The 16,244-nt window shown below is 35.9% G+C and overlaps 2 protein-coding genes across 6 annotated transcripts; one reads left to right on the top strand and one right to left on the bottom strand.

The window, feature by feature from the left end:
• The first annotated feature begins 87 nt into the window (after positions 1-87).
• LOC123872005 (signal peptidase complex subunit 1) lies at positions 88-545 on the top strand. Its single transcript, XM_045916110.1, has one exon. It carries the CDS (start codon positions 199-201, stop codon positions 475-477), a length of 279 nt encoding a protein of 92 aa, XP_045772066.1. The 5' UTR covers positions 88-198; the 3' UTR covers positions 478-545.
• A 139-nt stretch (positions 546-684) lies between these two features.
• Positions 685-15,625, bottom strand: LOC123871996 (GPI inositol-deacylase). Of its 5 annotated transcripts, none has more exons than XM_045916095.1 (19): positions 15,309-15,625; positions 15,143-15,234; positions 14,718-14,848; positions 14,133-14,290; positions 13,435-13,713; positions 12,605-12,775; positions 11,479-11,600; positions 10,371-10,505; positions 9,541-9,701; positions 8,779-9,046; positions 8,087-8,215; positions 7,333-7,554; positions 6,546-6,734; positions 6,027-6,180; positions 5,435-5,633; positions 4,867-5,113; positions 4,434-4,535; positions 3,747-3,962; positions 685-1,159 (listed from the first exon to the last, which is right to left on the bottom strand). In XM_045916095.1, the coding sequence occupies exons 1-19, from the start codon at positions 15,459-15,461 to the stop codon at positions 958-960; spliced, it is 3,330 nt and encodes a 1,109-aa protein (XP_045772051.1). In that variant the 5' UTR covers positions 15,462-15,625; the 3' UTR covers positions 685-957. The 5 variants fall into 5 exon arrangements, with proteins under 5 accessions (XP_045772051.1, XP_045772050.1, XP_045772052.1 ...); XM_045916094.1 differs by having other exon boundaries at positions 8,779-9,050; positions 9,545-9,701; XM_045916096.1 differs by having other exon boundaries at positions 685-1,167; positions 3,758-3,962; positions 8,779-9,050; positions 9,545-9,701.
• Between the last annotated feature and the right edge of the window lie 619 nt (positions 15,626-16,244).

Raw genomic sequence — 16,244 nt, 5'->3', positions numbered from 1 at the left:
TTTATAATGTTGGTATTAGGCTCGAAAAGACTAGAACGTAGAGCCGTAAAGCCAAGTTGACGTGTCTTTCAAATTAATAATGACAGGCTGTCTGACGTCCACGTCTGTCATTTCATTCATTTACAAATAAAAATCGGTGAAAATCCTCAATTTTTCATTTACCGAAAGAAAAATACTTTCAATTATCGCAATTTAAATATGGATTTCTTCACCTCCATTCCAACGCACATTGACTACGTCGGACAAGCAAAAGCAGAAAAGTTGTATAGGGCTATTATCACATTATTTAGCATCGTTGGTTTCATTTGGGGCTACATCGTGCAGCAGTTTTCCCAGTCTGTTTACATTTTGGGAGCTGGATTTATACTGGCTGCTATCCTAACCTTACCACCGTGGCCCATGTATCGCAGAAATCCTCTGAACTGGCAAAACCCAAGGAACCCAGAAGAGAAAACATCCAGCAAAAAGAAGAAATAGATTTGTGCATTTATGACGTGGCGATATCTCATTTACTTGTAAAAAAATAAACAGATTTTAAGGTAAAACTGTTTTATTTCATAAATTAATAATAAAAATATCATTTTTAAAACAGGTTATACAAATTGTATGTCCTTTTCCTTTTTCGTCAAAGTTGTGGTACAAAAAAATTAGGCTAATGAAAGATCATATTATATAAATATGAAATACAATTATTATAACTAATATTATTCGAAAAATCCTAAAAACTATTAACTGCAACATTAACTACATGAATGTGACTAGCTAAGTAAAATAAAATCTCACTGGAAACTGAAAAATTACAGATTTAAAAGCACATTTTCTAGTACTTTTTAATAGGAAACCCATAATTACTAAAACATATTTTCAATTTGCTACCTAAAAGAATGTTCCAAGACATTTCTGTGTCAAAATTCATCTATATTATTCATTGATATGTCTGAACTTTGAATTGAATTATTATAAATTATCACCAAAACTAAGTTTTTCTCTGAGATTTCTAAATATATTGTATATCCTATTTTCATTACACACATCACATTCATTTGATGTTTCCTGTTTTTCTCCTTCATTAGATCCACTTTCTTTATTCTGTTCATTTTCACTTTCTGCAGTGATATTTTCTTTTGGTTCATCAGCTTTCACTGGTTCTTTGTTGGACAGAGTACTGCCGTCCTAAAGCTAAAGTGTCGTTAACTACCAAAACCAAGTTTCGAGATATGATCAAAAAAGCGCGAATTTATAAAGAAATGATGCCATTTGATAACTAATAAACATACACAAAACTTGAAACTATAGAAATGTAGAGTAAACAGAGCACTTTCGAATAGCTGTATTTTTAAGTTCCTAGAATAAATAATAATTATAGCAGGAGAGTTTTGGCTTTTTAGTCTAGCATTTTTTCTAACAACGGCTTATATTTACATAACTAAAATGTCGTTAGATTACCCTTTAAGACGTTTATGGCTTGGATTGCATTTACTTTTTTTATCCTTTTACGGAACTTAAAAAAATTATATAATTTCTAAAGTAAAATGACTCTAAAAGACTTTAACGACATTATATGTTAGGTTATGTTCCTAAAAACTATCAATAACAAAACACTTAAATGCGGCTCTTGTAATTTAAACACATTTTAGTCTAGAAGAATAGAAATGATTTGTTTACAGTAGCGTTTTTTGGGGAGACTTGCTAAACTAAAATGTGGCTTATTACAAAAGATCGCACCGTAGCGACGTTTTAGGTTAGCATTGCTTATAAATATTTGAGGTTTTCCAATGAAAGTAACGGTAACTACAACAATTGAAAGAGCATCAGTCCGAAAGTGCCCATGCTCGTCTAGAATCTCCGTTATGTACCGATGAGTAGTCAGTGATCCCTTTTCACGAGCTCCTCCAGTCCGGGAAACACACACAAGTTCGATTTTTCCGTCGATTGACATGCCACTCCAGAACATGCTCGACCCCCCGCCATATTCTACTCTTTCTTCTATGCAAGCCTGAGCAAATCGTTCGCCTTGTCTTCTGTACACTCTCTTTCGCCCGTCATAACAAAATAAAGATACTCTTGTTTCATCCGAGAAGAGTCCAGCCCTCCATTGGTCGAGGGTTCAGTTGACATGCTCACGGGCAAATTGCAACCTTTCCCTGCGATGCTGTGCAGTTAATTTCCGACCCCTAGCAGGTACGCGGACCGCAATTTTCTTCTCTCGCAACCTTCTTCTAATCGTAGACGTGCTCACTATAGCTCTGCGAACTTCTCGGAACTGCCGTTGCAGCTCAACGACATTAAGGAGTCGATTGCGCGAAGAAGATATCACAATAAAGCGGTCGTCTCTTTCGGATGTGCAGCATCGTTGACCTGATCCATGCCTCCGGATGTAGCCCCCAGTCTCTTGAAACCGTTGGAATACCCGCTGCACGGAAGAACGACTCAAATTAAGTTGCCGTGCCACATCACATTGTCGCACCCCTGATCGCAGTAGTGCAACCACTTGAGCAGCTTCTTCAGCAGTAGTGTCCATCTTGAGGGTTAGTTTTCTTGCGGTTAGAGTTAACGTGTGTCCTCTTCAACGTTTGGATGGTGAATGCCCTTATTTTTTACTTATACTGGCCATTTTATAGCCCATGAAGTTCAAACAAGTCGTGGTCCCTATAATGAGGATTTTTGCAACATTTTCTTTGACGTACCGTATTCAGAAGGTTTATATCGTTTATGAAATGTAACTATTGTTTGATAAAAGGTCTTTAAACGTTCTTTGCATTGATATCAATACTGTTTGGGTTAGATGTACAGGCTTGGTAATATTACAGGTTAAAGCCTCATTTTCAGATAGGTGCGATTTTTGTGACGCCGAGTGTAGTTTAGCTAGTTAGTTTAGTTTGTTTGCTTGCTGAAAAGCTACTTCATTTTATACACATAGAAAAAACAATTTTAAAACATGAAATGCTTTTGCAGTATTACAATAAATATTTGAAACGACAAAAAGACACGCCTCTTACGGCGAGTCTTTTTGTTGTTCCTGCCACTAGTAGCTAGTTCATTATTGATTTATTTTAATAGTAACCATTAATATAAATATAAATAATGATTGTAGCAAAACGGAACACTAAATGGCTGCAACTATAAATAATTTCAAATGCATGTTTCGCGCTCTTATAAAAACAAATATTTACTTCGATATTTTGTCCGCCATCGTGACAAAATTGGCGGGAAAACACTGAGCCCGTGTGCCACATCTACTCCAGAAAGCTCTCGCAGGCGCACTCAGGCGCACTAATGACTAAATTAATTCACAATAAAGTTACAACCTGGCGAGATGCGGGAATAGTTAGAGACATTTAAGTTATGTATTGCGGGATAGAGTCATTTCAGTCTAGGAAAGAATATTTTTTTGCAAAATATAACTGAACTGTAACGCGTTTATGTGTGATTAAAGACATTTTAGTCTAGCATTTTCGTTTAAAGACATTTAAGCTATGGAATTTAAGAAAAAAACCTTGTAGCAATAAAAATTAACGCCGCTTAGAGACATTTTAGACTAGCAATGTTAGTTAAATACGTTTAAGTATTGTTATTATATAAACAGGTAGTTACTTAACGACGTTCTTCATATTGCTATATCAAAAACTACAGCAGCTAGGAAAATACCGGTTAGATTGGTCGATAGAAAAAAAAATTCTGAGTAAGATAGTGTTAAAAAGTCAAATTTGACCAAATGTTGGTTAACGACGTTTTAGCTTGAGGAGGGCAGAGTACTAGTAGTATCAGCATCAATATTAATAACAGGCTCTTTGGTATGATTTTCTTGAGCAGGATCTTCAGTATCCAATAATTGTTGTATTGTGATAATTGTAAACATAAATGTTACACCATAGTTGACAATGGACAAGGAAAATGGTCCCAAGGCTAGTATAAACACAGCCATTGTGAAAAGTAATGCTGATACTGTTTCATAATGTCTCCTGAAAAAAATAACTTATCATAATATTAAATTAACAAACTAAAAATGAGAAACTGACTGACACACAGCTCAAACAATTGGGTCTAGAAACTTAAAATTGTGCATGTAGGTTCTGCATATAATTTATTGTATGGCCTACTTTGAAAGATTTGAGAAATTCTAAAAAGACCCTTAAAAGAACTTCACAATCTTTAAAATGCCCACCCCTTCAAATTTCAAACCCCTGTTTTGCCCCTTTAGGGCTTGAATTATCAAAAATCCTTTCTTAGATATCTGCATCATAATCTATTTGCATGCTTTTCAGCCTGATCAGTCCAGTAGTTTGAGCTGTGTGTAGATAGATCAGTCAGGCAGTAGGTCAGCTTTTCGTTTTATACATACAGATTTTAAAAACCACATCATCCTCAGATTTAATGCATTTTGTTTTATTGGTTGACTGTTTACTGTGTAGTTTAAACTTCAAATTACTTACAAATTTCTTCTTGGGCCATTCATTTGCCAGATAACTGCTGAACAAGCCGACATAACAAGTCCAGTATGGTACGATGTATCAGGTTTCAAAACCATGCTGTACCTATAAAATAATACAAAAAACTAATTTGAATGTTTTGTTATAAAAAATAACTTATTTTTACAAACCAATAATATTATAGTGTAAAATCAGAACTGTAGACGACAGGCCAATCTGCCCAGCCAAATCTTGATGAAATAATTCTTTTAAGACAGAGCTGATTGCAATTATAGTGAAAATCTGGAACCCTATCACGAAGAATGTTGAAGACGATGAAAGATGTACGAGCTTACGAAGTCGTGGGTAACCATACGATATCATAGTCTCTCAAAAAGATAAGCAAATCCTAGTTGAAGACTGTTATTATTTTTTCATATAATTTCAATGCACTTACTTGAAATTTTGGGCCCATGTAAGTAATGCAGGAATGTTAACTATAGCCACACTCATCCACATAAAGAACAACATCAAATGAAAGTTTATATTGTTCAAGTCTTCGTCAATATTATTATTATTATTAGTTTCATTGTCACACTTTTCCTTGGGTTCTTCTTGTTCCGTGGATACTAGAGCCTTTGTATCAACAGATCTTTCATCTTCAGTTTTATCATTCTTGCCTGATAAGGTACTGTCATTTTTTTCTAAAAAAAAAGTGAGAGTCATCTAAGAGTCGATTTTTCGATTGCTGGATAAACTTTAACTCATGAATTAATTTCATGTGTTGACAGATTTCCTATACAGTCTGTCAAAGCCTCAAAATTCTTTAGATAAAAGTTATTTGACGATTGAAAAATCGGCCCTAAGTATACAAAAATAAAAATCCTGACACAGTAACTCATCAACATCCAGCCTAACCAACCTATTAGATGTAGAAAGAACCCTCAAGAACGAAGCTACAGGCAGTCGGTAGTAACAAATATAACAAGTTTTAAATTAACCAACATGGATGGAGACATGCTTACCATTTTTAGTGTCTTCTGGAGAAATTGTATTATCATTGACATTTTCTGAGGTAGTTGTTTGAGTAGATTGTACATCTTTTATTGGAATAGTTCTAGTAGAATCTTTCTTTGGTTTAAATAATCGACACATTTTGCTTGCCACTTTTGACACCAATCTGTATACATAATCCTCAAGATACTCCTCATACATTTTAGAAAGCTGCAATAAATTAATCCATACTAATATTATATATGCAACGTGTCTCTGTCTGTTGCCTTTAGACGGTTCATCTGCTAAATTGATTTCAACAAAAATATTGAAAAAATTACAGAGATAGTTTACAAACTGGAGACCAAAGAGTTTTATTCTGGAAAATCAAATCAGGATTTTTAAAAATCTAAAGTTACGTTGACATAACCACTGTGGCCACTGGTATCTATGACGAATTTACCTCACGTTTAAAAAAAATATTCCAGATTTTATATGAAGTCTTTTTATAGTCTATGTGATAGAAAACATACAAAATTTCAAGTTTCTAGACCCAGCTGTTGAGCCGTAAGTTGATTGTCTGTCAGTCAGTTTTTCGTTTCATATAAAAAAAGAATATCTCACCACGAAAGCGTAAAAAGCCGCGCCGGCGGCTAGAGAAGCTGCACCACAAGATAAAGGCACCGCGCAGACTAGCGCTGCGCTCACCACCATAGGAACTTTTTGCAGACCGGCTGCCATTTTCTCAGCTAACCCTGTGCCGCCACGCCACACTATCCTAAGTCAAACAATTAAAATACGTGTACGCCTTTACGAAAAGTTAGAGGCAACGAGGCAGTTACTATTCTCATTTATAGAACATTTTTTATACTAATACCACCCTTAGGGCTCACCAAAATAAAGCAGATCAATCAGATTTTATTAAAAGATGCAGTAATAACAATGTCATGTCATCTCTCAATGTATAGCTCTGTTATATCAATGTCATCTCTCTCTCCAGTCTTGCTGAATCGCTGAGATTTCAAGAGGCCCATAGTCGAAACCATGTCTCTGATATGAATATCGTCACTGGCAATATGCACGTTCAAAGACTGGTCTTCAAGCGCTGGATTCGAATGAACAGGGTTCAATTTATTATCTTACCTAAACAGTAGCCGGTGTGCCAACTGCGACGAAAACACCATCACAACGAGCACAGCCGCGGCGGAAATGTTAAGGATTCCCAACGCTGTCATATACGCTGGCAACACTAACAACGACCGGGAGAAGTATTGTAGTTCTAAGTTTTTCCAACTGGCGTTCTCAAAGAGAAAGGAAAAGAATGGGATAGACCTGCACAGAAAATAAAATTTAAAAAAATTCTTGTGTTATGCCACTACAAAAAAAAAAGAAAAATTTGTTTGTAAACATAATTAGAAGCAGTTTATTTGGCCTTTCCACTCCAACGAAGTGTAAATTTACTGCTAATATGACCCTATGAACTTTCGTATTTCAGATTCACCGCTAAACTACTATAATGTTGAAGTTTCAAACTTTGTAATTGCATTAGGTAGGTTTTAAAGACAACTAATCCTTTCGTAACCAATTCATAAACATAACACACAATACACTATGTACAGAAACGCAAGTGCTCTGTGTTCTATCGGACGAACGTCCGTTTTTCAATTTTCTTGTAGTGCCGTAAATAGTTTTTCGTAGTCGGTTTACGGACTACAAAAATAAAAACCTAATCCTTTAGTAGGCGAATAAAAATATGTGATATATGCCATAGTCCCCAATCTCCCGAACACCAAAACATAATAAGGCTTAATCATCAAGGCATTTTGTGTTTACACTCCAAATTTTTTGTAGTGTCGTAAGTAATTTTTTCGTACTCAGTTTTGTAGATTACCAATTCTTAAGTAGTTGAGCAAAAGAAATGTCCACTCACATTAACGCCATAGACCCTAATCTTCCAAAAACCAATGCATAATAAGGCTTAACCCCCTCACTCATCAAGGCGCTATGTATAGACACGCAAGTACCATGTTCTTTCAAGTGCAGTATATTACTCCGAGCGGCCAACAGTATTATAGCCGCTACGTAAGGCACTAGAACTGGCGTATAGTTACGCGACAGTTGACCTAGGCGGTAGTACCAGGAAGTCGATATACTGTAAAGAAAGATACTAACATTACTCTCCAGATTCTGAAAGGCTAATCGAATTTAAAAATAACTTAAACATAATATACGGTTTTAAATCAAAAGGCTATACGTTCGTATGTAACTCTTAACGTCATAGTAACGCCTGTAAATACCACAACATTCAAGAATCGAGATGTCTATTTACCGATATTTCCAACCGATCCTTATCGATCAGTTAGAAATATCGGTAAGTACTATATAAATAGAAATAAACAAATTGTATTCAGTATTCATGTTTTAAATCGTAATTCCACTACTTCGGAATGCTCTTTCTACCGAGACTATAATATTAGGCCGTGATTACAGCTATAAGTTTTACTAACGTGAGTAGCTTACGTGATTAACTTACGACAACTACTTAACTAAGTAAACTAACTAACTAGTAAGTAACTAACTAAGTAAAGATGGACATTAATCATGTGAATAAAACTTACAGGTGTAATCACGGCCTTATACTTAAATCAGAAAAAAATAGGATACAAAATCAGTAGTTTACTTACCTAATACTAAAAGTACATTTTGGATCTAATAAAAGTGTTATCATTGCCTTTTCTGACGAGTCTAAGCCTAATGTTACGTTCGGGTTACTCTTGAATAAACGTACTTTCATTGGTGACTTTTTTAAATCCCTGCGAAAAATTATGATAGTAAATTATACGAAAAAACGCGCGAAAATAATTCCGCAATATGTATTTTTCCGGCAAAAGCCGCGGCACCGCAATCAAAATTCTCGAGAATATTTTGTAATTTTTGTGCACCATGAACTGGGTAGAAACTGACAAAAATCACGAGGAATTTTGTTCACAGTTTCCAATCCAGCTGAGCGGAGCGGAGACGTGTTTAATAGATTTTCGTATGTCTCCGATCCGCTAAGCTTTAGTAGAAACGCACACTAAGGTAAGTTTCAGTAAACGAATCATATACGCTAGAAAAAATTCAGGATTCATTTCGCAGAGCGGGTTTCATCTTAAATCGCGTGGAATTTTATTCCAAGTGTGTCATAAATAAAATACAGTAGGTACGAGGATTTTACTTTATAAACTGCAAGAAAAAAATCGCGTAGAATTATTTTGCATTTATAAACCGTGAGAAAACATCACGCGGATTTATTTTGCAGTGCGGGCTCACCCATAGGGTGTAAGAAATGTCCTATAGGGGCATTTCTCTTACTCGAAGTATTTCGTATACTTACGTAAAATAATGATGGTATTCGTGATTCTTCGCCCAAGGGACGTGCAACTCTGCGGACACATGATACGACGCCTCTTGACAACTGCTCGTAGGCTCCACATACAACAAGTACGCTTGATGGATCACGCTCAAGTCGGATAGAATCAGTTCGTAGTACAAACTGTTAGCTTCCGTTTCAGCTTTTATTATCTGCTTGCCGAATGACAGATCCGAGGGTAGTTTCACATCTATTTGTCGTGATGCGTGATCGTTTATATCTACGTTTAAAACGACCTAAAAATATTCTTTGATTAATTTGTTATTAAAAGTGGTGACCGTCTAGGTCTAGTGGTTACATCCACTTTGCTGCACATGCACTATGTTTACACGCTAACTCTACTTCCCACATGATGCAAAGGATATGGTCTCTAATGGAATCAATGTACTAACTTCGACTATTTCAAATTGGTGCTTGACTACAATCTACATGCCAACCCAGAGTATGGTTAAAATAAACCGTAGGGACTTATTGAATTCTCTAAATCTTATCAAGGTCATTAGTTCCATGCAAAATTACGATATTGATCAAAGCCAAATCTGCCAGCATGAACTGAATGTTTTGAGCCACTCTGTTTTTAATCGCTCACATGCCAGTTGATCGAATTTTCTTATCTTGCAGCCTATTTTTTCAGCTTTGGATAGTAGTGTCCTAATTTTTAACTGATTTATTAATTAAATCAACTTATAATATTGCGATTTTATTCAGTTTAAACAGAAAATTTAGTTACCGGTTTCTTCGTCGGCGATACTTTAACAATAACATGCGTCCACTCGGGCTCTAATTCCATCAGTTTGTGGAGGTTTACAGTGGCTAACTTCCTCTTGCCAAACTCTGGTACGGAACCCGTCCAGCGACTTAGCTCACTTAGCGATGTCGCTTCTTTGCTGAAAAATAGAAACTTCATGAGATAGCACAAGTCAGCCGCATATTATAAGAATGTATGTATCAGAAAACTTTATGATGAAAAAACTACGTCAAACCCCGTAAATTTCGCTAAGGCGATTCAGAGTTCAATTCGAAATTGGCCACCAAGAGTCTGATACTGAAGCAAACTGATGGTTTGCGGAATCAAGTACAAAATGTTTGTAGAGGGCGCATTCTATTATTCTCATTGAACAAATTTCTGACATCCCCTTGGCGTGCATACGTCATCACTAACGGACGTAGACAGCTGGGTACTAACCCGGCGGGTACATAGAAATTTTGAAAGAAGTAATCGGCAGCTTTGGCTTTGTAGAGCGTTGTCTCTGTCACTCATACCTCGGACGTTTTGCCACTGACTTGTCAGTCATAGCTCGTTCACAAAGGCGCGTAAGCGTAGACGTAGCGCGTACCATTGCGTTGTAATGTATGGAACTGTATGAAACATGGCACACCGCTTGCGTAAAGCATGGACGTATGCGTAACCAGGTGTGTTAGGGGTTTACGCGCGTCACTACGCACGTGTCACGTATACGCAATTGGTGTGTTTCAAACAAGAGAGAGTTTTCTGATGGAGATTTTTTTTTTCATAATTGGTCTAAAGAGTAGTACGCATTTTTGCGAATACTTACCAATATCTGTAGGAATGGTAGACATTTTTCGCATTGCATCCGAAAATCCAATCTTTATCTTGAACGTTTACAGATTCCACGGCTACAAATCTGTTTTGTGGAAAACTGACGAGCCTTATCATTAAATGAGTTGTTCTGGGGAAAAAAGTACCTGAGTGATTTATATTAACACAAACATTATACATTTACGTTTACACAAAAAAATCCATAATTCAATGCAATAAGTAGGTACCTAATATTATAAATGTGTACCTAATATTATAATATTATAAGTGTCTCTAGGTAGATACAAATACAAATCTAAATTCTAAAATCAATACCAATCGAAGAATACAACTACAAAACTAATAATCGTTTATTTATGTCGATTACAAGTTTTACGCGCGCGGTAATATGAATGCAATCCCCGTTGGCATTTCTCCAGACACATAATTAGCATTTATTTTAGTAGATAGGTAACGTTATTAACTTGTTGCGTCATACAATACATATACAAGTAAACGTTTGTGAGTATTATTTGGGTGTTTTTCCTATAACATCATTTCCACCTTTATGTTGGGGAAATTAATTATATGTTCTGGATATAAATAATGCTCTATTTGTAACCATGTCCGCTATATATTTCTAACTATGCCCGCAACTTTATCCGCGTGGATTTAAACTTAAAACTTTCGTGGGATTTCTTTGATTTTCCGCGATAAAAAGGGTGGGTGCCCAATGAGTCACACCCAATCGTTTAACAGTGTAACTCGTTGGAAATCCATTGAACTTTTTTTCCATAGAGTCAGACTTACAGCTACAGCGCGACTCGTTGGGAATACTAATGTACAAAAGGGTTGCAACTAGTAACAGCGTGACTCGATGGCAAAAAAATTGGATGAGAGGTGAGGGTGTAGCCTATGTCCATCTCTGGGAAGCAAGTTATCAAATTGTGTCAACATCGGTTAAGCTGATAAACCCTGTAACAAACAGACAGACAGGCCGTCACACTTTCGCACTTGTAATATTAGTAGCAACTTTGTACATGGACTTTCAGTCTGAAATATTTTTTTATAATTTTATTTATTTATTAACTTATTATGTTAAAAATGATAAGAAGACCACATACCTGTCGATCTCTGGTCTGGAAATTTGATAAATTCGTCTGTTATCTTCGTACCAGAACGCGTCAGCTTGCATCGTCACATTTTTACGTGTTATCATTGGATTTAAAATCATTGACCGATTTGACTGAAAGTATGAGAATTCTGATTTCACTATTGCAGTCATATTTTTTATTGACTATTTAAAATAATCAAAGTAATCCTCACTAACTCACTTACTATACTCTATCCACGGAAAGAAGTTAGTAGTAAGTATAATAATGTCTCTGTTACGTGATCCCATACAAATGACGGTGACAAAATCTCAGTGGGCGTTGACCATTTTGAGTCAGTAACCAATCACAAACGAAACTGTTTTCGAATTGAATTTCGATGTTTTTTGAAAACGTTTTCGAGTTGAATGTCCAATGTTCTTGAAAACATGTTTGTTGGTGACTCAAAATGGTTGGGAAAGAAATACTTCGAAAGCACATATCTCTAGCATACAAAGCAACCTAAACTAAATTGTTGATGTCACTTGTAGCGGAAACATCACGCTCCTTTAACAAATTACCACTTCTACATCTATTAGTAATTCTGTGATCAGAATTACTAATATAGCAATTCTGATGACAGAATAATAACTCAACTTCAGTTGTTATTCATGTAGGTATTTAAAAAATACATTAAGAGGGCTCGCTCCGTCACTAGTTTCATACAATCGTAGTTCCAATTTCATTTGAATATTAAGCAACCAAAGTCCATGAAATTTTGCAGACATATTCTAGAAACTAATATCTATGTCTGTGGTTTTCCAGATTTCTGTTAAAATATTCGGTTTCAAAGTTACGCGGTCTTAATAATTTACATACAAATCTTTGAGCCCCTGTAATTTTACAACTACATATTTTTAGAAAAATCTAAAACACCACAGACACAGATATTAGTTTCTAGAATATGTCTGCAAAATTTCATGGACTTTGGTTGCTTAATATTCAAATGAAATTGGAACTACGATTGTATGAAACGAGTGATGGAGAGAGCCCTGTTAAGATATGCGCGACCTCGCTCTAACCAAGACCTCATCATTGCTTTTCATTGAGCATGATTGTTGTCAATTGCAAGCCTATCCTGCAAAAAAAGCATATGTACCTGAAAATGCTGTTCAGCTTTTGTCAGCATCACTGAACTGTCATCGGTTACTTGTTCGCTTAACGGGTCGACTATATCGAAGAGAAATCTGTTGACTACCATCACTAACTGCTTGCACCACACCATACTAACGTGGTCTGGCGTTACCCATACGCCTGGGATAGATGTGGCCTGTGGAATTATTTTTTAAGTAAATAGTTTCTTGCAACAATCACTGCCCATACTAGGTATAAACGTGAAAGTGTATTTGTAGGTTTACTTTTAATCGTAAGTACTTTTATAAGTCTAAATCGACAAACACCTTTTCGTTATAGGTGTTACCGACAGTCCTCTGTGCAGGGCCTGCATGGAGGTCGATGAAACGCCGACGCACGTGCTCCTGGAGTGCATGGTCGTGGCAGAACAACGAGAACGCCATTTGGGTTCCCCAACTTCACTCCATGAAGTCCTCGGCAACCTGGGCGGTCTACTTGGCTTCTGGAGCGAGCTTGGATGGCTGGAGTGAAGACTTCGGCGGGGAGGGGCAACACACGCACAACAATACACAAACGTCGGGGCAATAGACGGAAACGTTTAAGTGCGGAAACCAGCCCAGAGAGAAGAAGAAGAAGAAGAAGAAGTCTAAATCGAAGAATAAATAAATACAAATACAAATCACAATAGATCAATGTGATTTTTTGTGTAACCTGGAAAAGACCTGGAAAGTGACATACGCTACCTAAAAAACTGTGAGTATCTGTGCCAGAATATTGTGGAGAAAGATAAGAGAGCCGTAAACAATTAATTTATGAAAACTCATACTTAAATAGCAATAATAAACTTATAATTACCAATGCACTTATTTGGCTGTCATTAGATGAAGTCAGACCAGCTGGAATCAGAACATCTCGAGGCCCACTACCTACGCTGATCAAAAACTTCTTCCTTTTTACTTCCTCATGTCTATTTATATATGCTTCCCATTCTAAATTGATTAGCATGTAATAATCATTTATAACAGGATCAAAGTTTACAACGGGAGCTTCTAGAGGTGCTGCTAGTGTAATCGCTATGTTCGTAGTATTGATTGTACTTGGATAAGCTAAAAGGCGTTTTGCTATAAGGCCACCCTGAAAGAAAATAAGCATACCTATTACTTACATAACTTACTTGACCAAAGACATTGTAGAAGTGGCTGGAAACAAGAAATAGCTTTCATCCAGACTTTGGGATCCTTCCCAGACTAATGCACCAACAAACAAACACTAGTTTCTCAAAGGTGTGTAAAGTCTGCCAATCTCTACTTGGCAAGTGTGGTGGCCTACACTCTTAGCATTATGAGAGGAGGCTGGCGATGGGTTATTAAAGACAAGATATTTTGCCTAGCTTCACATGGATGTGTTTACCTATTTATAGATCACATCATGTAAATATTGCAATATTATTGAAATGTTCTAAATTAACCTGAAACTTGTATTGAAATCCGCATGAACAAATATACAGACAAATGGAAGAAAAGTTTGTTTTATGCTGCTTAGATATTACATACCATGGAATGCCCAATGAGTATAACAGAAGTAGGTACAGTTTTGGTGTATTTATTATTCTTGTAAAGACTAAGAATTTTTGCTACACAGGCTGATGCAAATTGTGTTTGACTTTGAAGCACACCTCCATACAATCCTGACAGCTCTTCATTGTAGCTAACTGAAAAACACTAAAGTGAATTAAAACTCTAACTTGGATAGATACATAGCAGCACCTAGTTTATCTAAATATATAAAAGGAAAAGCTGACTGACTGATCTGTCAAACAACTGGACGGATCAGGCTAAAATTTGGTATGTAGATAGCTATTATGATGTAGACATCCACTAAGAAAGGATTTTTGAAAATTCAACCAATAAAGGGGTAAAATAGAAGTTTCAAATTTGTGTAGGACATATGGACGAAGTCGCTGAATAAGCTAGTAATACAAACAATTTGAGAAAGGACTCTTCATATTTACTGTGTCAACAGTTTGGACAAGTGTTTAATATGGTAAAATGTACCTACTTTTGATATTACAGTTAACACAAGTAATAAATATAAGTCCTCTCTCAAATTTTACACACTTTACTGTATGTAATACTTACTTGTAAAATAATCAAAGTGGTAATCATATTCTTGGGATAAAGCCTTTCTCAAAGCCACAGAGGCTATTGACCTAACTTGCATGTGACTGCCTGAGTTTCCTGGCAGAAACAGTACTGGTATGCCATCAAACCTAAAAGCATATATGTATCTCAAAACTGGTACTTAAATGTTCAATTAAATTATTTACCCATTTAGAACACAGTATCCTTACAGCAACAGAACAACCCCACAAAAGGAACAAATGACTTCACTTCTTCACTTCAATAGAAGTCTTTAGATAAATTGGGGTAAGTGTCATATTTATCAATAAAATTTGTTTTAAAGACTGGAGTCAATTAAAGGCAATTTCAAAAATCTGAAGTCATTTTTTAAATGTACTTAAATATTTATATTACACATAATAATTTTTAAAATATAGTCATACCACATTCTTCTTGCCCTTTCTGTAAATCTTCCTTCACTGTAGGCAAACAGTCCATATTGCGGATATATTTTATTATCTTCGAGAGATATTCGCTAAAACATACACATAAAATTCAAAAATAGATTCTTACGAATTATATCTTCAAGAATATTATGTACCTACTAACCACGAATTGGGGATATTCAAACATGTAAGTCATAGCACAATAATTGTTTTTGTCACTGAAATAATTGTTTAGTACCCCCAGGAAATATCCAACAACAAAAACACATGACAATAATTGGAAAGCGCTTAAACCAATAGCATTCAAAATCTTCATATTTATTACGTAGTGTATTTACGTTAAATAAGTGGTTCCTTTGTATATTTAAATCATTAAATCTAGCATAATTAGCAATCCTTAGCCCCAATTTCGTTACTGCACATCAGCTTTACCATTTTAATTTTTTTGGCAAAACTTCAATTCAAACTTCAAGCTCATGAGTATGAAGTATGAGTATCTCTATGGTGACCACCGACCAGAAACAAAAGTGAGTGACCACTGACCACAGCCACAGCTCATTTTTTTTTTAATTAACTGGTTTTACGGCTCTTGAATCCATACCACCTGATACCAGATAACACCTCCATACCACAGACCAGTTATATCTGCTCCATACACAGAGTAGAGAGTACATTGAATAATAGCTTAGTCCTCAGGTAGGTCGATTTCGAAAAACCTGCATCGACCATCATTACAATCGCAATCGTTGTGATTGGCTGAATTTATGGTATTCTTGTTGCAACAATACATTGTAGCCAATAGTGAGTGAACGTTTACCAATCAGAGGTTATTGTGATTGTGACATTGCAGGTGTCATTCTACCTCAATGGAGCCGCCTGGTCGATACCATGACTCCGTGGCTCATAATTCATAGGCATAAAATAATAATAATAATAATAATAATTTATTTGATACTTATACATGGGTTACATATCAAGATTGAGATTCCTACCTTCTGCACTAGGAAATACCTGTATTGCAGAAGGTAGGAGTACAAAGTTTACTACAAGTACTTGTGTTTGACCCAGAATCCAGAGCTATAAAGCCAATTTAAAAAGA

The sequence above is a fragment of the Maniola jurtina genome, chromosome 14 (genome assembly GCF_905333055.1).
Source record: "Maniola jurtina chromosome 14, ilManJurt1.1, whole genome shotgun sequence".
Taxonomy (NCBI): domain Eukaryota; kingdom Metazoa; phylum Arthropoda; class Insecta; order Lepidoptera; family Nymphalidae; genus Maniola; species Maniola jurtina.
The sequence above is the reverse complement of the archived record's forward strand: the minus strand, read 5'-3'. Positions and strand labels throughout refer to the sequence as shown.